The following is a 16919-nucleotide window of genomic DNA, read 5'->3' on the forward strand; positions in this document are numbered from 1 at the left end:
CCATTAGCCAGTGCAGGCTGCGGGGGTGGCGGCTGCCGAGTCTTCGCGCCAGGCCCAGCCCCCAGAGACGCACCTGTTCTGACCTGCTAAGCAGGTTCCCAAGTTTCTGCTGTCGTTGTTGGCCACGGCGTGGGAAGCAGCTCTGGGGGAGCTCGGAGCTCCCGATCACGGCTACTTGCGGGTAGCTACGGTTGGGTGGGTGGAACGGGGCCGGGTCCCCGAGTGGAGACCCTAGTGGGATAGGCAGGCACGTTAGTGCCTGAGGACTCCGTGACTTCCTGCGTTCTGGGTCGGTGCCCAATCCAGCTCTAGAGCCGGCTCCCAGGGAGAACTCGGTGGAACTTCAGAAACACCGGGCAGCTCTGCCTCTTGACCGATGCCTCTGTCCCTGGGAGCCGAGATGTGCGGGCCTGAGGCCTGCCTGCTGCTACTGCTCCTGGCATCGTTTACAGGTAGGACTTGCTTCAGGATCCTTGCTTCTGAGCCCAAGCCAACACACACACACACACACACACGCACACATATACACGCACGCACACGTACATATTCCCTTTCCTTTTACTCGGAACTGAGGAATCAATCTCTCTCTCCCACCTCCAGCTGATAGTAGTGCCCCGAGAAGAGCCACTGTAGCTCTCCTGCTTCATGTCCCCTTCCAGCCCCAGGCCAGGTCATTGGGTCTGGGGTCCCTGACCACCTCAGCCAAAGGGCTGGAGCTGCCTCTTGGGGAAGAGACACGGTGACCCATTGCAGGTGGCCAGGGAGGTAGAACTGGTGGGGACCCTTTCACCCCAGGTTTTCCTGGAGGCTCCCTCGCCTACCCCCTGGGCTCCAGAACTGCTGACTGGGGCTGCAGCTGACTCAGGGCTGAGCTGGTTTCCCTAGTCATCAAGGTGTAGGAAGCCTGATGCCCAGAGAGCGGACAGGGTCTTTCTATCTCCTTCTCCTCTCTTCACGATATCCTAGAATACTGTTGGGTGACTACAGGGGAGCTGGAAGCTCTTCTCACTCTGGCCCCCTCTGGCCCTGAGCACACTATGAGGTGCCAGTGTGGGAATCAGGCGGTTACTCAGAAGAGTGGGGGTCTAGGGTAGGGCACTCTTTTGTTTATCCCCTGTCCCCCCACTTTCTCAACTAGATGCCTTGTATTACTCTCGTGTAATGTATATACAGAAGATATAAATGATAGGAATTTATCATCTTCAGAGCGGGGGAGAGTATATGTGTGTGGGCGTGCGTGTACATAATGAGACCACGGTAGGTAGGGTTCCATAGGCTGTTCCCAGGATAATGGGCAACTGAGAAATCTTTCTCCTTGGAAAGACAAGGCCTTATCTATATGGGACAGTTTGATTCCCAGTCCCAGGATCAGTAGTGACGGAGCCTCAGTTGTCCAGCAGGGCCTAGCAGTGATGTCCCCCAACCTCCATCCCCAGCTAAAGCTGTGCGGAGGAGAGTGAGGTCTAGACGTGTGGATGGGTAGGGGCTGCTCCTGCTCTGATCTTATAATGGAAGGGCTCTTGGCCCAGCCTCCAATCGCAGGTTACTGAAACTCCAAGCCCTGCCACCCCCCCTACCCCCCACATCTTAGTTCCCATCTTACAGACAACCTTCTCACTCGCTTCGGCCAAGAGGGTGGGGCCTGGTTGCTGAGGCCGGGGAACTCGGCAGTCACTTTCCTGTAGGATCCACCCACGCCTCAAGAATGGAGCCATGATGTCTCAGGACTCAGAAGGTACCAAAGAGATCATTGATTCAACTCCCTCATTTTACAGATGGGAAAACTGAAAGAAACAGATAGGCAAGTGAGCTAACAAGATTACTCAGTGTTAGAAGCGTAACCAGGGTTAGCATCTTGGTCTCCCAGTTCCTAGTTCATGAAAGCATAGTACCTCTGAGTGCACACTGGGGATAGCCAGGGTGCTGGATGCTGGAGATGCAGCAGTGAACAAGACAAAGTCCCCGCTTTCTTTTCCCATGACACGAAGCTGTTCTTTCTCAGAGAAGCCAGGGAAGGGTAGAGGAGACCCCTTCTAGTTAGGGCGTCACCCCAACCTTGCCCAGTACCTGGACAGGTGCTGTGGCTACCCGGCTCCAGGGAAGCTGGTGCCCAGTGAGCCACGCTCTACTGCTGTAACCTGCACAGAGCTGGAGGGTGCTCTGAAGGCTGGAACTCAGACTCCAGGTGCCTAGCCTGAGGATCAGATGCACCCACCTAACTGCCACGCCCATTCTGGCTCCTCTGTAGGCATCTCCTCAATGGCCCCCAGGAAACTAGCGTGTTTCTTGTCTCCGAAAAAGCCTTGGACTGGGAAGTCAGGAGTCTTGCGTTCTGGTCCCTTTCCTGCAATTAATTTGCTACACAACCTTGGGCAACGAAGAAACTAGACTTCAGTAGACCAGATGATCCCTATAGGCCTTCCAGCTCTGAAAGCCTGTGGCTGCATAAATATCCAGCCCCGAACTGAAGGTGGGTGCTGGGTGCTGTAAGAGGCGGTCAGTCTGGCTGTGGTGACAGAAGGGGGAAATGTCCTGACCCCATTTCTCAGTGGGGACCAAGGGTAGCTTTACCCTGGATACTGTCTTCTGCCCCTGCACTGCTGCAAATTAGTGCCCCCACCAAGTCGTGGGCCATTAGAGCTCTGAGCCCCAGGGCCCTGCCCCACCCCTGACAGGGAAAGGAACCCAGGCTAGGGAGGCACCTCAACACCACAGCTCTTTGCCTCTCCTTAATGGGATGAGTTTCCAGGTAAGGTCCCCTCCCTTCTCCCTCCCCATCTCCTGCCCTGGGGCTGAGGGACCTAAATCTACAGATACCCCTCCAATAGGATCCTAGTTCCTAGATCTTTTTTTGGGCCCAACTGAGCCCTGCAGGACCCCAGAGGGCACGGGGTTCTCTGAATTCTGAGGTCTGTCCTCTGAGGGTTAGGACCAGCTTTCTGTCTAAAGTTAGTTTCCTAGAAAGGGAAGGGCCCCATCCCTGCTTTTCTACTCCTGTTTACAGAGGGGGGCAGGCCCTTTCCTGTAGGATCTACCCAAAGCCAGGGAAGCTAGAAAGGGAGGCTAGCTTCCCTGCCCAAGGTGGGGAGAACTAGGGGGAATCCCAGGGAAGCCCTGTGGCCCCATTGACCTTGGTCCCTCCCCAGTGTTTCAGGGAGCTGGGCTAAGGGGACCCCAGCCACAGAGATGGCAGTGAGGGGCTTATAGTAGAGTCCACAGTCTCAGCCTCTAGACCCCAGCCTCGGGATCCTGAGGTCCTCCAGGCAAAGTGAAGGGGGGTGAGCCACCGTGGGGAGCCAGTGTAGTGAGGAGAGAATGCCTGGGCTTCCCGGCCTTCCAAACTTGCCCTGGTACTGACCAAAGTCTGGACAGAGAGAAGGGATGGGGGTGGGGTGGGGAGCTGAGTCAGGAGGGAAGGGAGGAGAGGAGCCTAGGGGCTGGATCTGGGAACAGAATCTACAATGCGAAGGTCAAGTTCAGAACTGGGGGCAAGCCACCAAGCCTCCTGGAGCAGGGCTGTGCAGGAGGGGGTCGGGGTCACTCTTTCACTGAGGCAAGGAGCCTCTGGCCTCAGAAGTTTACCCACAGTTCTCAGGCCACCCTCCTCCCCTCTTGCCTTTAAAACTGGCTGGCGTGTCCTGAGAGCTGGGTTGAAGCTGTGATTTGGGGCGGGGCAGAGCTGGCCACACTTGCAGAGATGGGGGAGGGGGGTGGTTGGCTGGCAGGACTGGGGAGGGGGTTAGGATCTCAGGAGTTTGGGAGAAGTGGAATTCTGGGGCTCCCACCCACGGTGTGGCTGTTTTGGTGACTCAGCCGGGCTCAGACTCTGGCTCCGGGGGGTTTAGGGGACTTATCTGTGCTGGGAGCTGTGTCTGGGCCAGAGCCGGGGCTGCCTCAAGCCCTGTCCTCCCCCATTGTTCTCACCTCCCTTTGTGATTGGTGTGGCCCCCTTCCCCATCCACTAATCTGTGGTGGGCGCTTTGCCCGGGTTGGGAAGCTCTCACTAAGCTGGGGGGCTTAGGACAATGTGGGGTAAGTGTGAGGGAGGTGGATGAATGCAGAGGGAGAATCTGCTGGTTTTCAAAGTTCCTTAGCATTCCAAGGCCAAGGTTATGGGGGGAAGGATGGAAGAAAAAAAGTGCTGGGTTGTGTATATCACCTGTCCTGAATGGGGGGCTTCAGGGCTCCCCTCCCACGTCCTTTCTTATCCCAAACTCACCCACATATTCCACCTGTCTCTGGTGGAGGCTGCTTCTGTGGGGTGAGGGGAGGCAAGAGTTAACAAAGGAGAGTGAGACCCTAGACAGCTTGGACCCCTCCCCCTAGCCCCAGGCAGGGTCTCCCCCCACCGCTTCCCACCAAACCTACACCAGACAACCCTCACCCCAGGCCTGGAGCTAGAGCTGGTTTTTCTGGTGGTGGCAGCAGCAGAGGCCTGACAGAGATTCCCAGGGAGAGGCCTCCTTGGGGGGCCAGAGGTGCTGGGGGGCCTGGGGGCGTGGCTGGGGGGTGAGAAGGGTGAGGGTCCTTCTAGTAGGAACCTGAGGAGCAAGGGTAGAGAGAGCTTTTGTTTTGTTCTGCTGGGGAGTCCTTGATGGCTATTTCCCATCACCCTGGAGGGGCAGTGACCTCATCTCTGGGTCCCTCCACCTGAGATGCATCTGCCCTCAAGTCTGGGGTGGGGTGGGGAGGGATGCCTGGGTGACACTCCAGACGGGTGCAGAGGCGAAGGCGCCGAGCCACACACCACTGACCTAAGGCAGCTGAGACAGACAGCCGTGCAGAAGCCAAGAGAAACCAACATCAAAATATTTACTATGTGTGCACATTCACACACACACACGCCGTTTCATAGCTCGCTCTGGATGCAGACGAGCACACACGCTTTCCTGAAGATAAGACATGAACACATATATGTGCAAAACGCCCCCAAGTTCATGCAAAGAGACAGCCTCTCCTGCATGTGAACCAGCACTGAGACTCACCAGACCCTCACCCAAAGATGTACGTTCAGACGCAAAAGGCTCACACTTATTCCCTTCTTCCTCCTCACAGGCCCATCTCTAGGACCCCCACTGTGTACCCCTAGATGTACTAGCAGGGGATGCTGAAGGCGAAAGGCTCCTCAGAAAGAAAAGCCTCCTTCCCCAGAGATGCTGTCATCTGCAGCTGCCAGCCTCAGTTTCCCCTCTGGAGATCAGAGGCCAGGCCTCACACAGATAGGAAAGTTGGACCCCAGGCACAGGGTGGGGAGCAGGCAGCCAGCCCAAGCCAGGAATGGAGGGCCTGTCTGGGAGCAGGCAGGGTACACAGAGGGCAGGGCCCCAAAGAGGCCCGTGGGGGCTTGGCCAGGGGTGGGGGAGGCTGAGGGCTGGGATCCCGTCTGGCCAGTTGGGCCTGTTCTCTCCCTTGCGCAAGGTGGTGGCTGGTGGTGACTGAGGCTAGGCCTGCTGTGCAGCAGTGGCTGAATCACCAAGGCTCCTGACCAGCGTCCTGGTACTCCCAGAAGGAGGGGAGGGGAGGGGAGGGGAGGGTCAGAGGTAGGAGTGCCCAGCCAGCAGAGTCCACCAGGCTCAGGAAACCATTTGCAGCAGAAGGGGCCGTGGGCCGGGCCTGGCTACGACATGCCCTCAGGGTGACCTCACCAGGCAGGCGGTGTGTCTCCTTTGCTCTGGTGACATCATCATGCTGACGCTGGGCGGGCACTGGGTGGGGGAGAAGAAGGGGGAGGCAGTCCTGGCCTACCCTACCCTGGGAGTATGAGCTTCTGGGTCCACTGAGCCCAGGGCAGGGATTCTAAAGCCCAAGTTCTCTTTTCCATCTCTTGCAGCCTGTGTGTGTGTGTGTGTGTGTGTGTGTGTGTGTGTGTGTGTGTGTAAGTGAAGGAAGGCGTTGCTCAAGCTGAGATGCTCCTACTCAACAGTGGATTTAGGACAATGGGGAGCTCACGCAGAAGGGACTTTCTGGTTTTACTGGGTTTCTCATCCGGCAAAGCTTGGGCTTATCACTTGGGATCATGGGGCTCTTGGACCCACAGGTAGGGATGTGGAAGATTGAACTCAGACATGTGCTGGGGACTTGATGCATGTTGTACCCTAAGAAGGTAGTTTTGGGAATTCCCTGGCAATTCAGTGGTTAGGACTCCAAGCTTCCACTGCAGGGGGCATGAGTTCGATCCCTGGTTGGGGAACTAAGATCCTGCATGCCGCTGTGTGGCAAAAAAAAAAAAAAAAAAAAAAAAAGTATTTTTTTAGGGGGGAAATGTGAGTGATTAGTGGTGGGGAGGGGCCAGCTGGTTGGCAAGTGTAGGGATGGGGATGGAAAATGTGCCATCTGACATTGTCCCAGAATTAGTCTTTGAAAGGGTTTGAGTGTCCCAGTGGAGCAGGGCTTGGACTCCCTGTGACCTGCATGGACACCAGTGTTCGAAGCAGAGGAAGTACTGGGAAGCCCCTATCTCAACCGCACCTCCAGCCCTTCCTTGGCAGTCCTGCTCCCTCTGGCGCCAGGAGGAGGTGTCTGGGAGAGGTGCAGATGGTTAGCTGGACTCCCAGGCTGGGCTGGGTGGGACCAACATCAGCTTAGGCAGGTCAGGGCCCTGGTATCTGGCCCTGCAGGTCTGTCCTGTCCCGTTTGGGCCCTCCCAGCTCCCAACAGCATCCTCCCTTCCTCCTCCCTTGCTAGCAGGGCCATGGGACCCCCTTCCTCTGTCCCACACTCTGCCTCACTGGAACCCTCTGGTCCACTCTAGTGGGGCTTCACTTTCTCCCTCCATGCCTGACCCCCTCCATCCCCTTCCTTCTCCCTAGGTCCAGTCTGGAGGTACTCCCTTTGGCAGAGAACCCAGGTAGCCAGCCTATCCTGTCTCCACCCTAAGGTTGCCATGCCAACCCCCTCCCTGCCCAGCCCAACCAAAGACTGCACAGTCCTCCTCATTCTACCCTTTCCTTCTTCCGCCTGTCTCTCGCATTCATTCATTCACCCACCCATTCACTCAGTCAGTCAGTCAATAAACATTAATTGAGCACCAATTATGTGCCAGGAATGCAGACCACTGAGCACTAAATCAGAAACCATGTTTCCATATGTGACGTGAGACCGAGTTTATACTCTTGAGGTTCTCAATCTGGTGGAAGAGGCAGACAAGAAAATAGCAAATACAATCTGTGGTATAAAGTACTACGATGGGTCAAAGCAGGGTGCCAGAGGAGAACAGAGGAAGGGCACCTCACTCTGCCTGAGGTGGGGGTGGGGGGAGGGAGGACTCCAGGAGCAAGTGATGTCTAAGCAGAGTCTTCAAGGATGAGTAGGAGCTGCCAGACATAGGGAGGAGGGCGTTCCAGGCAGGAGCACAGTGTGAGCAAGGTGAGGGCCAGCAGGGTGTGTGAAGTGCTGGCCACAGGCAGGAGCTTTGAACTTTTGGGAATTGCTGGATATGCACTCCAATGCAAGGAGCTCTTGCCATCCCAGAGAGCATTCACTCTGTCCGCAGCCCTCAGCCCCCAGCCCTCTGTTTCACACGCTTTATTCCACAACTCCAAATTTCTTTCTTCCCAGCCATGAGATTCCCCGGCCATGCCTCCCTCATAAGTTACTTATCCTAGAAACCTAGGAGTTGTCTTTGAGTCTTTTCTCTCTCTTTCTGGTCAGTGACCAAATCCTGCCAAATTTCCCCTGGAATTGTCCCATCCTCTCAGCAGCACGGTGCAGGACGGCAGCTGCAGGGTCCTGGTGGGTCTCCTGTCCCCAGTCTCCCTACTTTCTAGTCTGAGGGCACATGCCCATTGGCTTCATGCTTTAGTGACTCCCTATTTCATCTTGGCCAACTCTGAATTCCTTTGCCTGGTATGGAAGGTCCTGGATGATTTTGCTCTGACCAGATGTCCCACTCCTGCTCAACACACACCCTCTGCCTTAGTTTTGTCCTCTCCTCTCTGCTTCCTGAACCAGCCAGCCTCTCCACCTCCTTGGAGTTTGCCCACCTTGGTCCCTTACCTGGGACCCCTTTCCAGGTCTCATCCCCTCCTGATTCTACCCAGCTCATGCATGAGCCCCTCCCATGTGACTCGGGACCACTGTGACTGTCCCATCCCACGACTAACCTGCAACACACCACTCAGCACTAAATCAGAAACCATCACAATTGTTTCCATAGTTGTCTCCATACGTATCTCTTCTTCCAGAATAGAGCTCAGGTTCTATGAGTGCAGGAAATGCATCCTTCTTTGCAGATAAGGCTACATGTTAGATACCCCTCAGTGCTTCATACTGTTCCTTGTCAATGCACAAAACACTCGCCTTTTGTCACTGGTCCCTATCTCTGGTCCTCCGATTCTGGCTCATGGTTCTGACCCTGTCATGTGTGTCTGTCCTGACCTCGTATCTCTGGGCCTCTGACCTGGGGCCTTTCTGTCTTCGGTGACTTGCTCATTCCTGTCTCTGAGCCTTGGTTTGTGCCATTCCTCCCACATAGGATACCTTCTTCTCTCTGGGAATCCAGGTCTCTCATCTTGAAGCCATGAAAAGACTGTTCCGAAGGGCCTGCTGGTTTGGACCCTTCCTACACTACATGCCCCATCCCAGACACCAACTGTTCTCGACCCTTGCCTTGGCTCCTGGCCACACTTTCTGAAAGCATTCACTTTTCCCCCCCTTGGTAGGTTGAGCCTTCTGTAAAAGTTTGTCCATGGCTTCCCGTCTTTGTGTGCACAAAATCCATTTCCCTGAGCTCCCTGAGGGCAGAGGCTGGGTCTCTCCTCCTGTTATAGCCCCCACCTTACAACTGCTCAGGTTACAATCCTGGGCTGAGAGAGGGTGTGACTCTTACACGTACCACCTGTGTGGCCTTAGGCAAGTCACTTCCTGTCTCTGGGTCTCAGTTTTCTCATCTGTTAAATGGCGATAATAACGCCTGCCTCTTGGGAATGTTTTGTGAATCTAATGAGGTAATGGACTGGACGTGCTTTGCAAGCATAAAGTGCTCCGGGAGTTCCGGGCTGCCTTTGCGGACATTATCATTGTGGATAAGTGTTCGCCCGGCTCTGGCAGCGCCCCTAATCCTGGCTGCTTCTGTCTGCCCCCCTGCAGGTCGGTGCCCGGCGGGCGAGCTGGAGACCTCGGACTTGGTGACCGTGGTGCTGGGCCAGGACGCAAAACTGCCTTGCTTCTACCGAGGGGACCCGGGCGAGCAGGTGGAGCAAGTGGCATGGGCTCGTGTGGATGCGGACGAGGGCGGCCAGGAGCTGGCACTTCTGAACTCGAAATACGGGCTGCATGTGAGCTCAGCCTACGAGGGCCGCGTGGAACAGCCGCCTCCCCCAAGGAACCCCCTGGACGGCGCGGTGCTTCTGCGCAACGCGGTGCAGGCGGACGAGGGCGAGTACGAGTGTCGCGTCAGTACCTTCCCTGCCGGCAGCTTCCAGGCGCGGCTTCGGCTCCGCGTGCTGGGTAAGTGGGGCCCCTTGGGCATGGGGGCGGGGGTGCTGTGTGTGCAGAAGGACCAGGTCCTCAGGCCCCGGGTCTTGGAGGGCAGAAGCTGGAGGCGGGGGGATGCAGAGATGGAGACTGCAGAGATGGAGGGGGCAGAGGCGGAACAGGAAGAAGAGGTGGGGCCCTGTAGGGATGAGGGAGCTTCATTTAGCCAACCCCCGCCCCCAACCCCAATCCAGAAATTCTCTCCAAGTGACCCCAAAAGCTTGATACTGCTTGGTCAGCCTTGGGGAAGAATCCACGTATTAGGCTGTTCTTCCTTCTGCTGATCTGAAATCTCCCTCTCGGTTACTTTCACCCTCCCAGCAAGATGGCACAGGCTTATTCTCCCTTCTGCATGACAGCCTTTCCACCAGCTGAGGACCTCTGTCATGCCCCACCCAAATCTCTTCTTCTTCAAGCTAAACGTACAGGTTTCTGCAACAGTTCTACTAAAGACACTCATTCAGAGCCTCCCTCACCATCCTGGGCTCCATGGTTTTAGAATGTGGTGCCTAGACGTGGACATGCAGACCCAGCTATGACCAGTGTGGCTGTGCATGACCAGTGGGGCTGAGACCTTTCCTGATCTGGACCTTCAGTGAATGTGGTTGGAGACCACAATCACCTTTTAAACCACCACTTTGCACGGATGCCCTAGACTTATGGTCAAGTTAAGTCTTTTCCATTCTGTGCTTGGACTGTTAATGTTATGAAGATAAAAATAAATAAAGGCCTTTATAGTTTCCCTTTATCCACATGGAAGTTAGTAATACCAGCCTTGGTAGAAAAATCTGGGTGTGGATCTTGGCTTCACCACCTAATAGCTAATGATCTAGAATAAATCATTTAACCTCCCTGAGCTTCAGTTTCTTCAGCTGTAAAACACAGATAGTATAATACCTGCTTCATGTTTGTTGACAGGATTAAAAGAGACGTTTGTAAAGTGTTTAGCACAATTCTGGGCACATAGTAAGTGCTTAATAAATGGTGGCTATTATTGTTATTATATAGGTGTTATCTGGTTAGTTTTTTAATTACTTCATTATTTTTATTAAAAAAATGACCTGTACTCATTGTAAAAAATTCAAGCATTGGAGAAAGGTACAAAGTCCGCTGAAATGCTACCACTCATCTGGCATCTTTGTTGATGAAATAAAAGAAGAAAAAGGGGCCTGAAACTTTGTACCTGTGCAAGACTGAACTGGGATGGGGAGGGGCCTCCTGACAGGGGTTGTGAAGGTTGTGACTTCTGCCTCCCCCCCATCTGCAGTGCCTCCCCTGCCCTCGCTGAATCCTGGTCCAGCACTAGAAGAGGGCCAGGGCCTGACACTGGCAGCTTCCTGCACAGCAGAGGGTAGCCCGGCCCCCAGCGTGACCTGGGACACCGAGGTCAAGGGCACAACATCCAGCCGCTCTTTCACGCACTCTCGCTCAGCTGCTGTCACTTCAGAATTCCATCTGGTGCCCAGCCGCAGCATGAATGGACAGCCACTTACCTGCGTGGTGTCCCACCCTGGCCTGCTCCAGGACCAAAGGATCACCCACATCCTCCAAGTGGCCTGTGAGTACCTGGATCTTGGGTAGGGCGCCCCCATGGGCTCCAAGAGGATTGGTGAGATAGTGAGAGACCCTAAGCCACACCAGTCTGGCCAGCCTGGGTCCTGGAGGCCACCTTGTATGGCTGAGAGAGCACCAGTCCAAGGTAGAAGACCTGGAGCCCATCCCAGATGACCTTGGCAAATCACTCTCTGACCTTGTGTCCTTCTGTTTACAGAGGAGCTGGCCCTGCTTCGGGGGTTGTTGGGAGAATCAGATATAAACATGGAATTAAAAGCATTTTGTAAAATAGACAGTCTAGGATTTGAAGACAGATAGACTTGGGATGAGCCCTAGTTCTGCTATTTACCAGCTGTTATTCAATCTTATTAAGGTTCATTTTCTTCATCAGCAGAAGGAGTATTATTATATCAACTTTACAGGGTTCTGAACGAATGCAGAGCCTCTCGCATAGTGCTTACTGCATAGAAGGTGCTCGGTCAACAGTCGATACTGTTTTCCTGGCATTAGACTTTGAGCCTCTCTGGAGGACAGCACTGTTTTCTGCTCATACTAACCCAGCATTTGGCACAAAGTAGGTCCTCAACAAATGTTTGTGAAAGAAGTGAATGAACCGGAATTCCCTGGTGGTTAGGACTCCATGCTTTTGCTGCCAAAGGCCCGGGTTTGATCCCTGGTCGGGGGAACTAAGATCCCACAAGCTGCGCCACACAGCCAAGAAAAAAAAAAAAAAAAGAAATGAATGAACTAGTAAGATGGTTAAGCCTTTGATGAATCAGGGAGTGTTTGCTGAGCACCTGTTCTGTGACTAGCGCTATGCTACGGAACACGGGGGATTCAGAAAAGGTGTGCCACATTGCTGTGCAGAGGGACTTATAGGCTCATTGCACAGGTAAACCCATGTGGACTCTCTGAACTTAGAGAGAGGGGAGGGAGCTGTCAGTAAGGTGGGGCTGGGCTAGCTTGGGCCGCAGATGAGTAGGATGGAGAAGGGCAGGGGGAGGCTATTCCAGGCAAAGTGGGGCCCGGGGCGGGGGCCCTTTGAGGAAGACCATGATCAAAGGCATCATTTCCATCCTTTCTCCTCCACCTTTCCATTCCAGTCCTTGCTGAGGCCTCTGTGAGGGGCCTTGAAGACCAAAATCTGTGGCAGGTTGGCAGAGAAGGAGCTATGCTCAAGTGCCTGAGTGAAGGGCAGCCCCCTCCCTCGTACAACTGGACACGGTAAGGGCCTAGCTTGGGACCAGGGTGTTTCCCTCAGGACTACCACGTACTCACTGTGGGCTGGGACAATATATTCTGAACCCCAAATAAATTGGGGCACATGTTCAGACCAATGCAAGAATATGCATGGTCACCAAACATTGTTATTGGCTTGCACCTGGGAGTGTAGGATACATGGTAATTGGCAGAGAATTAGCTGATAAGTCCTTGGCTTTTTTTTCCTTAACTTTAAAATTGTGAAATATAATACAGCATTTCAATGTTAATACTTTATATATTTATGTAAGTGCCTAAAGGGAATAAGACCAAAAGATACAGCTGACTGTGACTGTTGTGAAACTAACACTCTTATAGCCACTGCCAGGTTGCTAGCACCTCAGAAGCACCCACCCATCTCTGCCAGTTCCTTGGCTTTTTTTCAGGGTCTGAGATGTCCAGACAATCAGGGAGGGGTCAGGGACACGTGTGTGTGAGCCCATGACAGGCTCACATGTGAGCAGATGAGCCACGCACGTGGCCTTGTGCCTGGGGCTGTGTTCATGTATCCTGCCATGAAACCTCATGGGTGCTGGGGCATGCAGTCACATTGTCCAAGTACATCTGAGCCCCGATAGGAAGGGACAGTCCTGTTGTGTGGACTTTATATACCGTGTGGACCTGGTACCTAGTGCGGGATGACGTGATGCCTATGGAGCTTGTGGGACGGCACACGTGTGGATCTTCCCCAAGTGTGTGTGTGGGTGCCTGGGTCAGGCTGGGCGGCAGGGAGAAGGGACCTCTGCCTAGACCTGCCTAGGGGAAGGAGGGGCACCGTGGGAACAGCCGGTGGCTCTGGGTGACGTCATGGGGGAGCGAGGTGGAGAGCTGCTCGGGCACGTTGGGTCGTGGCAGTCTCAGCCCGACCCAGCCAGCACCCATCAGCTTCCCTGTCCTCCAGGCTGGACGGGCCTCTGCCCAGTGGGGTACGAGCAGAAGGAGATACCCTGGGCTTCCCCCCGCTGACCACTGAGCACAGTGGCACCTACGTCTGCCACGTCAGCAATGAGCTCTCCTCAAGGGATTCTCAGGTGGTTGTGGTTGTTCTTGGTAAGCGCTGGGGCAGAGGCTGGGACCTGGGCCAGGGGCCTGGTGGGGGGACAGGGAGCAAGACAGAGAGAGTGAATTGAGAGAGTATTGATTTGGAAGGGGCTGGACTGCATGTATTTTGCAGAGGGCCAGGCTGAGGGGGTGGTTTGGGACGTGTTTTGTGAGGACAGTGCGTGGGGGGCTGTGGAGTCCGGGGCCCGGTCAGGGATCTGGGCATCTGCCTCAGACAGTGGCCTGTCTCCAGCAGACCCCCAGGATGCCACAGGGAAGCAGGTGGATCTGGTGTCGGCCTCCGTGGTGGTGGTGGGTGTGATCGCTGCACTCTTGTTCTGCCTTCTGGTGGTGGTGGTGGTGCTCATGTCCCGATACCATCGGCGCAAGGCCCAGCAGATGACCCAGAAATAGTGAGTACTGGCCACTCCTGGGTGGGTAGAGTGGGCCAGGAGGTGGGCCAGGACCGAGGAGCGAGAGGAGACTGGGCGGCCTGACATCTGAGGAGCTTGTGGACCAGAGGTAGGCAGAGCCAGCCTTCTGGGAGGTGAGAAGGGCCTTGGAGCCTGGGTCACAGCTGGATGAGGGGGGCCACGCTGCCTGAGTGAGGGTCAGATCCACATGCATGAGTACCACATGGGCACACACACGCTCTGTAGCCGCACCGCCACCTACAGCCACTCACTCACACTTGCAGGGACAACCCAGCGCCCACACCCTCCAGCCCCGGCTCACATAGGCTTGGCCAGGCTAGGTTCACCTTGGGAGGCTACCATTACCCTCAGCTCCTGACCAGGGGGTGTCTTCCCAGTGAGGAGGAGCTGACCTTGACCAGGGAGAACTCCATCCGGAGGCTGCATTCCCATCACCCGGACCCCAAGAACCAGGTGTGTGCCGAGGTTGGATGCATTCTTGGGGCCAGGGCCCCTCTGCGGACCAGAAGCGCAGCCCGCCCCCAGGTCTGGCCGCTGACTCAGCCCCAGCAGGTCTGGAGCTGCTTTGGGTTTGCTGGGCTCCTTCAGAAGGCCCCCTTCAGTACTGGCCTCGAGGTTGCTGTGGGAAGCCACCATCAGCACTGGTTTCAGGGTGGGATTAGGGTGGGAAGAGGGTAGGGGTGGGGGAAATGAGGATGTTTGCATCGAGGAGAGAACGGACAGGTCAGGTTGGGGGAAAGGTGATTAGGGGGGAGGCTGGGGGGAGGATAGAGGCGAAGAGGCTGAGCCCTGTTCTGACTCCTCCCCCATGTCCGGGCCATGCAGCCGGAGGAGAGTGTAGGGCTGAGACCCGAGGGCCACCCTGATAGCCTCAAGGACAACAGTAGCTGCTCTGTGATGGTGAGGCCCCCGGCCCCACCGGCGTCCCTACCACTCTCCTCAGGCCCCTCTCCGGGTCCCCGATGTGGTGCGTCAGCTGCCCCTTCCCCGGTCCCTGATACCTCAGACTCACGCTGCCCCATCCCACCCCCTCCCCGCCCCGCTATGCCTTTGCTCCCTAGTCTCCCCTTCCCCAGGCCTGACATTCATTCCTGGCCCCCCATCTCTGAGCCGTTGAGCAACCATAACCCCTGCTTGTGCCTGACCTCTGACCCCAGCATACCCCAGCCGACCCCCTCATGTCTGGCTGGCCCGCCTTGGTTCCTGACTTGCCCTCTGCCCTTGGCCTCCAGAGCGAAGAGGCAGAGGGCCGCAGTTACTCCACGCTGACCACAGTGAGGGAGATCGAAACACAGACTGAACTGCTGTCTCCAGGCTCTGGGCGGACAGAGGAGGAGGAAGATCAGGATGAAGGCATCAAACAGGCCATGAACCATTTTGTTCAGCAGAATGGGACCCTGCGGGCCAAGCCCACGGGCAATGGCATCTACATCAATGGGCGGGGGCACCTGGTCTGACCCAGGCTTGCCTCCGTCCCCTAAGCCTGGCTCCCTCTGCTGACATGGAAGATTTCAGCTCATCCCCGGGGAGCCTCCCTACACACCTCATTTCTTGAGGAAGATGCTCCCCACCCCACTGACTGCTCGACCTTTTCCTCCAGTCCTTCTGTTGGATGATGGAAGGGCTCCGCTTGTTGAGTCCCTCCCACAGTGTGTGCAGGTCACTGTGTGTGCATTTGTGCTTGTTTGAGTGTGCACTGTGTGTGCGCGGAGGGGTGACTGTGCCCACGGTGTGCATTGTGTTGTCACGTCAGAGTCCAAGTGAACCGTGGTGTGTGTGCCACAGGGTTCAGTGGCTGCATGGGGAACGCCACAGGGGATCGGTTTGTGTGTCGTGTGGCTGTGTGACCTTTGCCTGTAAAATGCAGGTGTTTTCCTCAGACCCCAGAGCAGTATTAATGATGCAGAGGTTGGAGGCGGGAGGTGGAGACTGTGGGCCATGTCCAGGTGTGCGGGCATAGTTGGAGCTGGAATCTGGCGTCCTGAGTGCGGGAGCCAGGCTCCCACCACTTGGGAGCTGTCAGGGCAAGTGTAAAGCAGCGGGCCTAGGGGTCAGCCAGAGGCTCAAACTGTTACAGAAGAAACCCTCTGGCCTCTGGTGGCCTCTGGGCCTGCTGCAGGTACATATTTGCTGTAAATAAACCTGCACAGTGGAGCTTCTTTAAGGACTACTGCCCCAAACGCGTTAATAAGAGAAAAGACTTTTAAAAAACTTTTGATTCATCTGGACATTTATTATTGCAAGGATTGCTTAAAGTGACATCAGCCTACACAAGAATTCAGCAAAGCTAGACCTTGCTCAGGTCCTACCCCAGGGGGGTTAATTCCTGTGGTTCTGAAAGGTGCTCCATCTAAGGCATCTTAATCCAGGCAGGCTCTTGGGAGGGAGCCTAAGAGCTGATGGAGTTTGAAGGAGGGGTGTGCGCCCCTCAGTTACTGGCTATGGGAGGGTAGGTAGGGTCCTTGGCCCTAGCGGTTCCTCAGTTCTTCCCCTAGCCTCATGTTTTCTTAGTTGTATCCACAGTTGTTTGTGATCCCTTGGTGGGGGGGCTGCTAGGACTTGGTGACAAGGGCTCCTGGTTTGGTTGTGGTGTAGGGGAGAGAGAATAGTGATTATAGACCAAGGGAGGTGAAGGAGCTGCTGGGAGCAAGAATGTCTCCTTTTCCCCAGGGGTCTCAGGGTTACTAACTTGGGGTTCTTCCAGCAGTTTCTCTGGCTGGGATTAGATAAGGTCCATTGTCGCCTGCCCCACCCAAATACATTCAACCAGAATATCTAGATTTAGTGCCCAAACCCTGCTCAGCCTGAACTCTGCTGGATTTCTGGACCAAAGGAGAGACTCTCATCCCCTGCTCTCCAGCCAGCCCAGGACTTTGGATGTGGAACCTGAAGATATGGAATTCTAGTATGTATATTTTGTGTAAATATGTTCATATTTGTACATAAAAAAGATATTCTGTTTTTAAATAAACAGATAAAACCTGTTCTTTCTGGTTCCTGTCTTGCTCCCTGGACTGTGTAAGTCCTGAACCTCAGTGCTGTCTGTCTCAGCACCATCCTCCTTGTGGTCCCAAGTAGGGGAGGAGTTAGTTTGCCTGGAACTATATGGGGGACGGGGGAAAAGAAACGGCCTCCACAAGACCTTCAGCCATCTCT

The 16919-nt window shown here is 55.2% G+C and overlaps 1 protein-coding gene across 2 annotated transcripts; it reads left to right on the forward strand.

The window, feature by feature from the left end:
• The first annotated feature begins 138 nt into the window (after window positions 1-138).
• NECTIN4 (nectin cell adhesion molecule 4) lies at window positions 139-16747 on the forward strand. 2 transcript variants are annotated; one of them, XM_061185819.1, is made up of 9 exons: window positions 139-452; window positions 9088-9447; window positions 10742-11032; window positions 12132-12252; window positions 13190-13338; window positions 13586-13742; window positions 14141-14216; window positions 14589-14663; window positions 14996-16747. In XM_061185819.1, exons 1-9 carry the CDS (start codon window positions 377-379, stop codon window positions 15218-15220), a joined length of 1530 nt encoding a protein of 509 aa, XP_061041802.1. In that variant the 5' UTR covers window positions 139-376; the 3' UTR covers window positions 15221-16747. The 2 variants fall into 2 exon arrangements, with proteins under 2 accessions (XP_061041802.1, XP_061041803.1); XM_061185820.1 differs by lacking the exon at window positions 14589-14663.
• The last annotated feature ends 172 nt before the right edge of the window (window positions 16748-16919 follow it).

This window comes from Eubalaena glacialis, chromosome 3 (genome assembly GCF_028564815.1).
Source record: "Eubalaena glacialis isolate mEubGla1 chromosome 3, mEubGla1.1.hap2.+ XY, whole genome shotgun sequence".
Lineage (NCBI taxonomy): Eukaryota > Metazoa > Chordata > Mammalia > Artiodactyla > Balaenidae > Eubalaena > Eubalaena glacialis.

Bases quoted from the DNA above. Each gene is read 5' to 3' on its own strand.
- NECTIN4 (XM_061185819.1), top strand. From the start codon at position 377: ATGCCTCTGTCCCTGGGAGCCGAGATGTGCGGGCCTGAGGCCTGCCTG. The intron at 9,448-10,741 runs GTAAGTGGGGCC...CCCCATCTGCAG, and splicing joins GCTTCGGCTCCGCGTGCTGG to TGCCTCCCCTGCCCTCGCTG. The intron at 14,217-14,588 runs GTGTGTGCCGAG...CGGGCCATGCAG, and splicing joins ACCCGGACCCCAAGAACCAG to CCGGAGGAGAGTGTAGGGCT.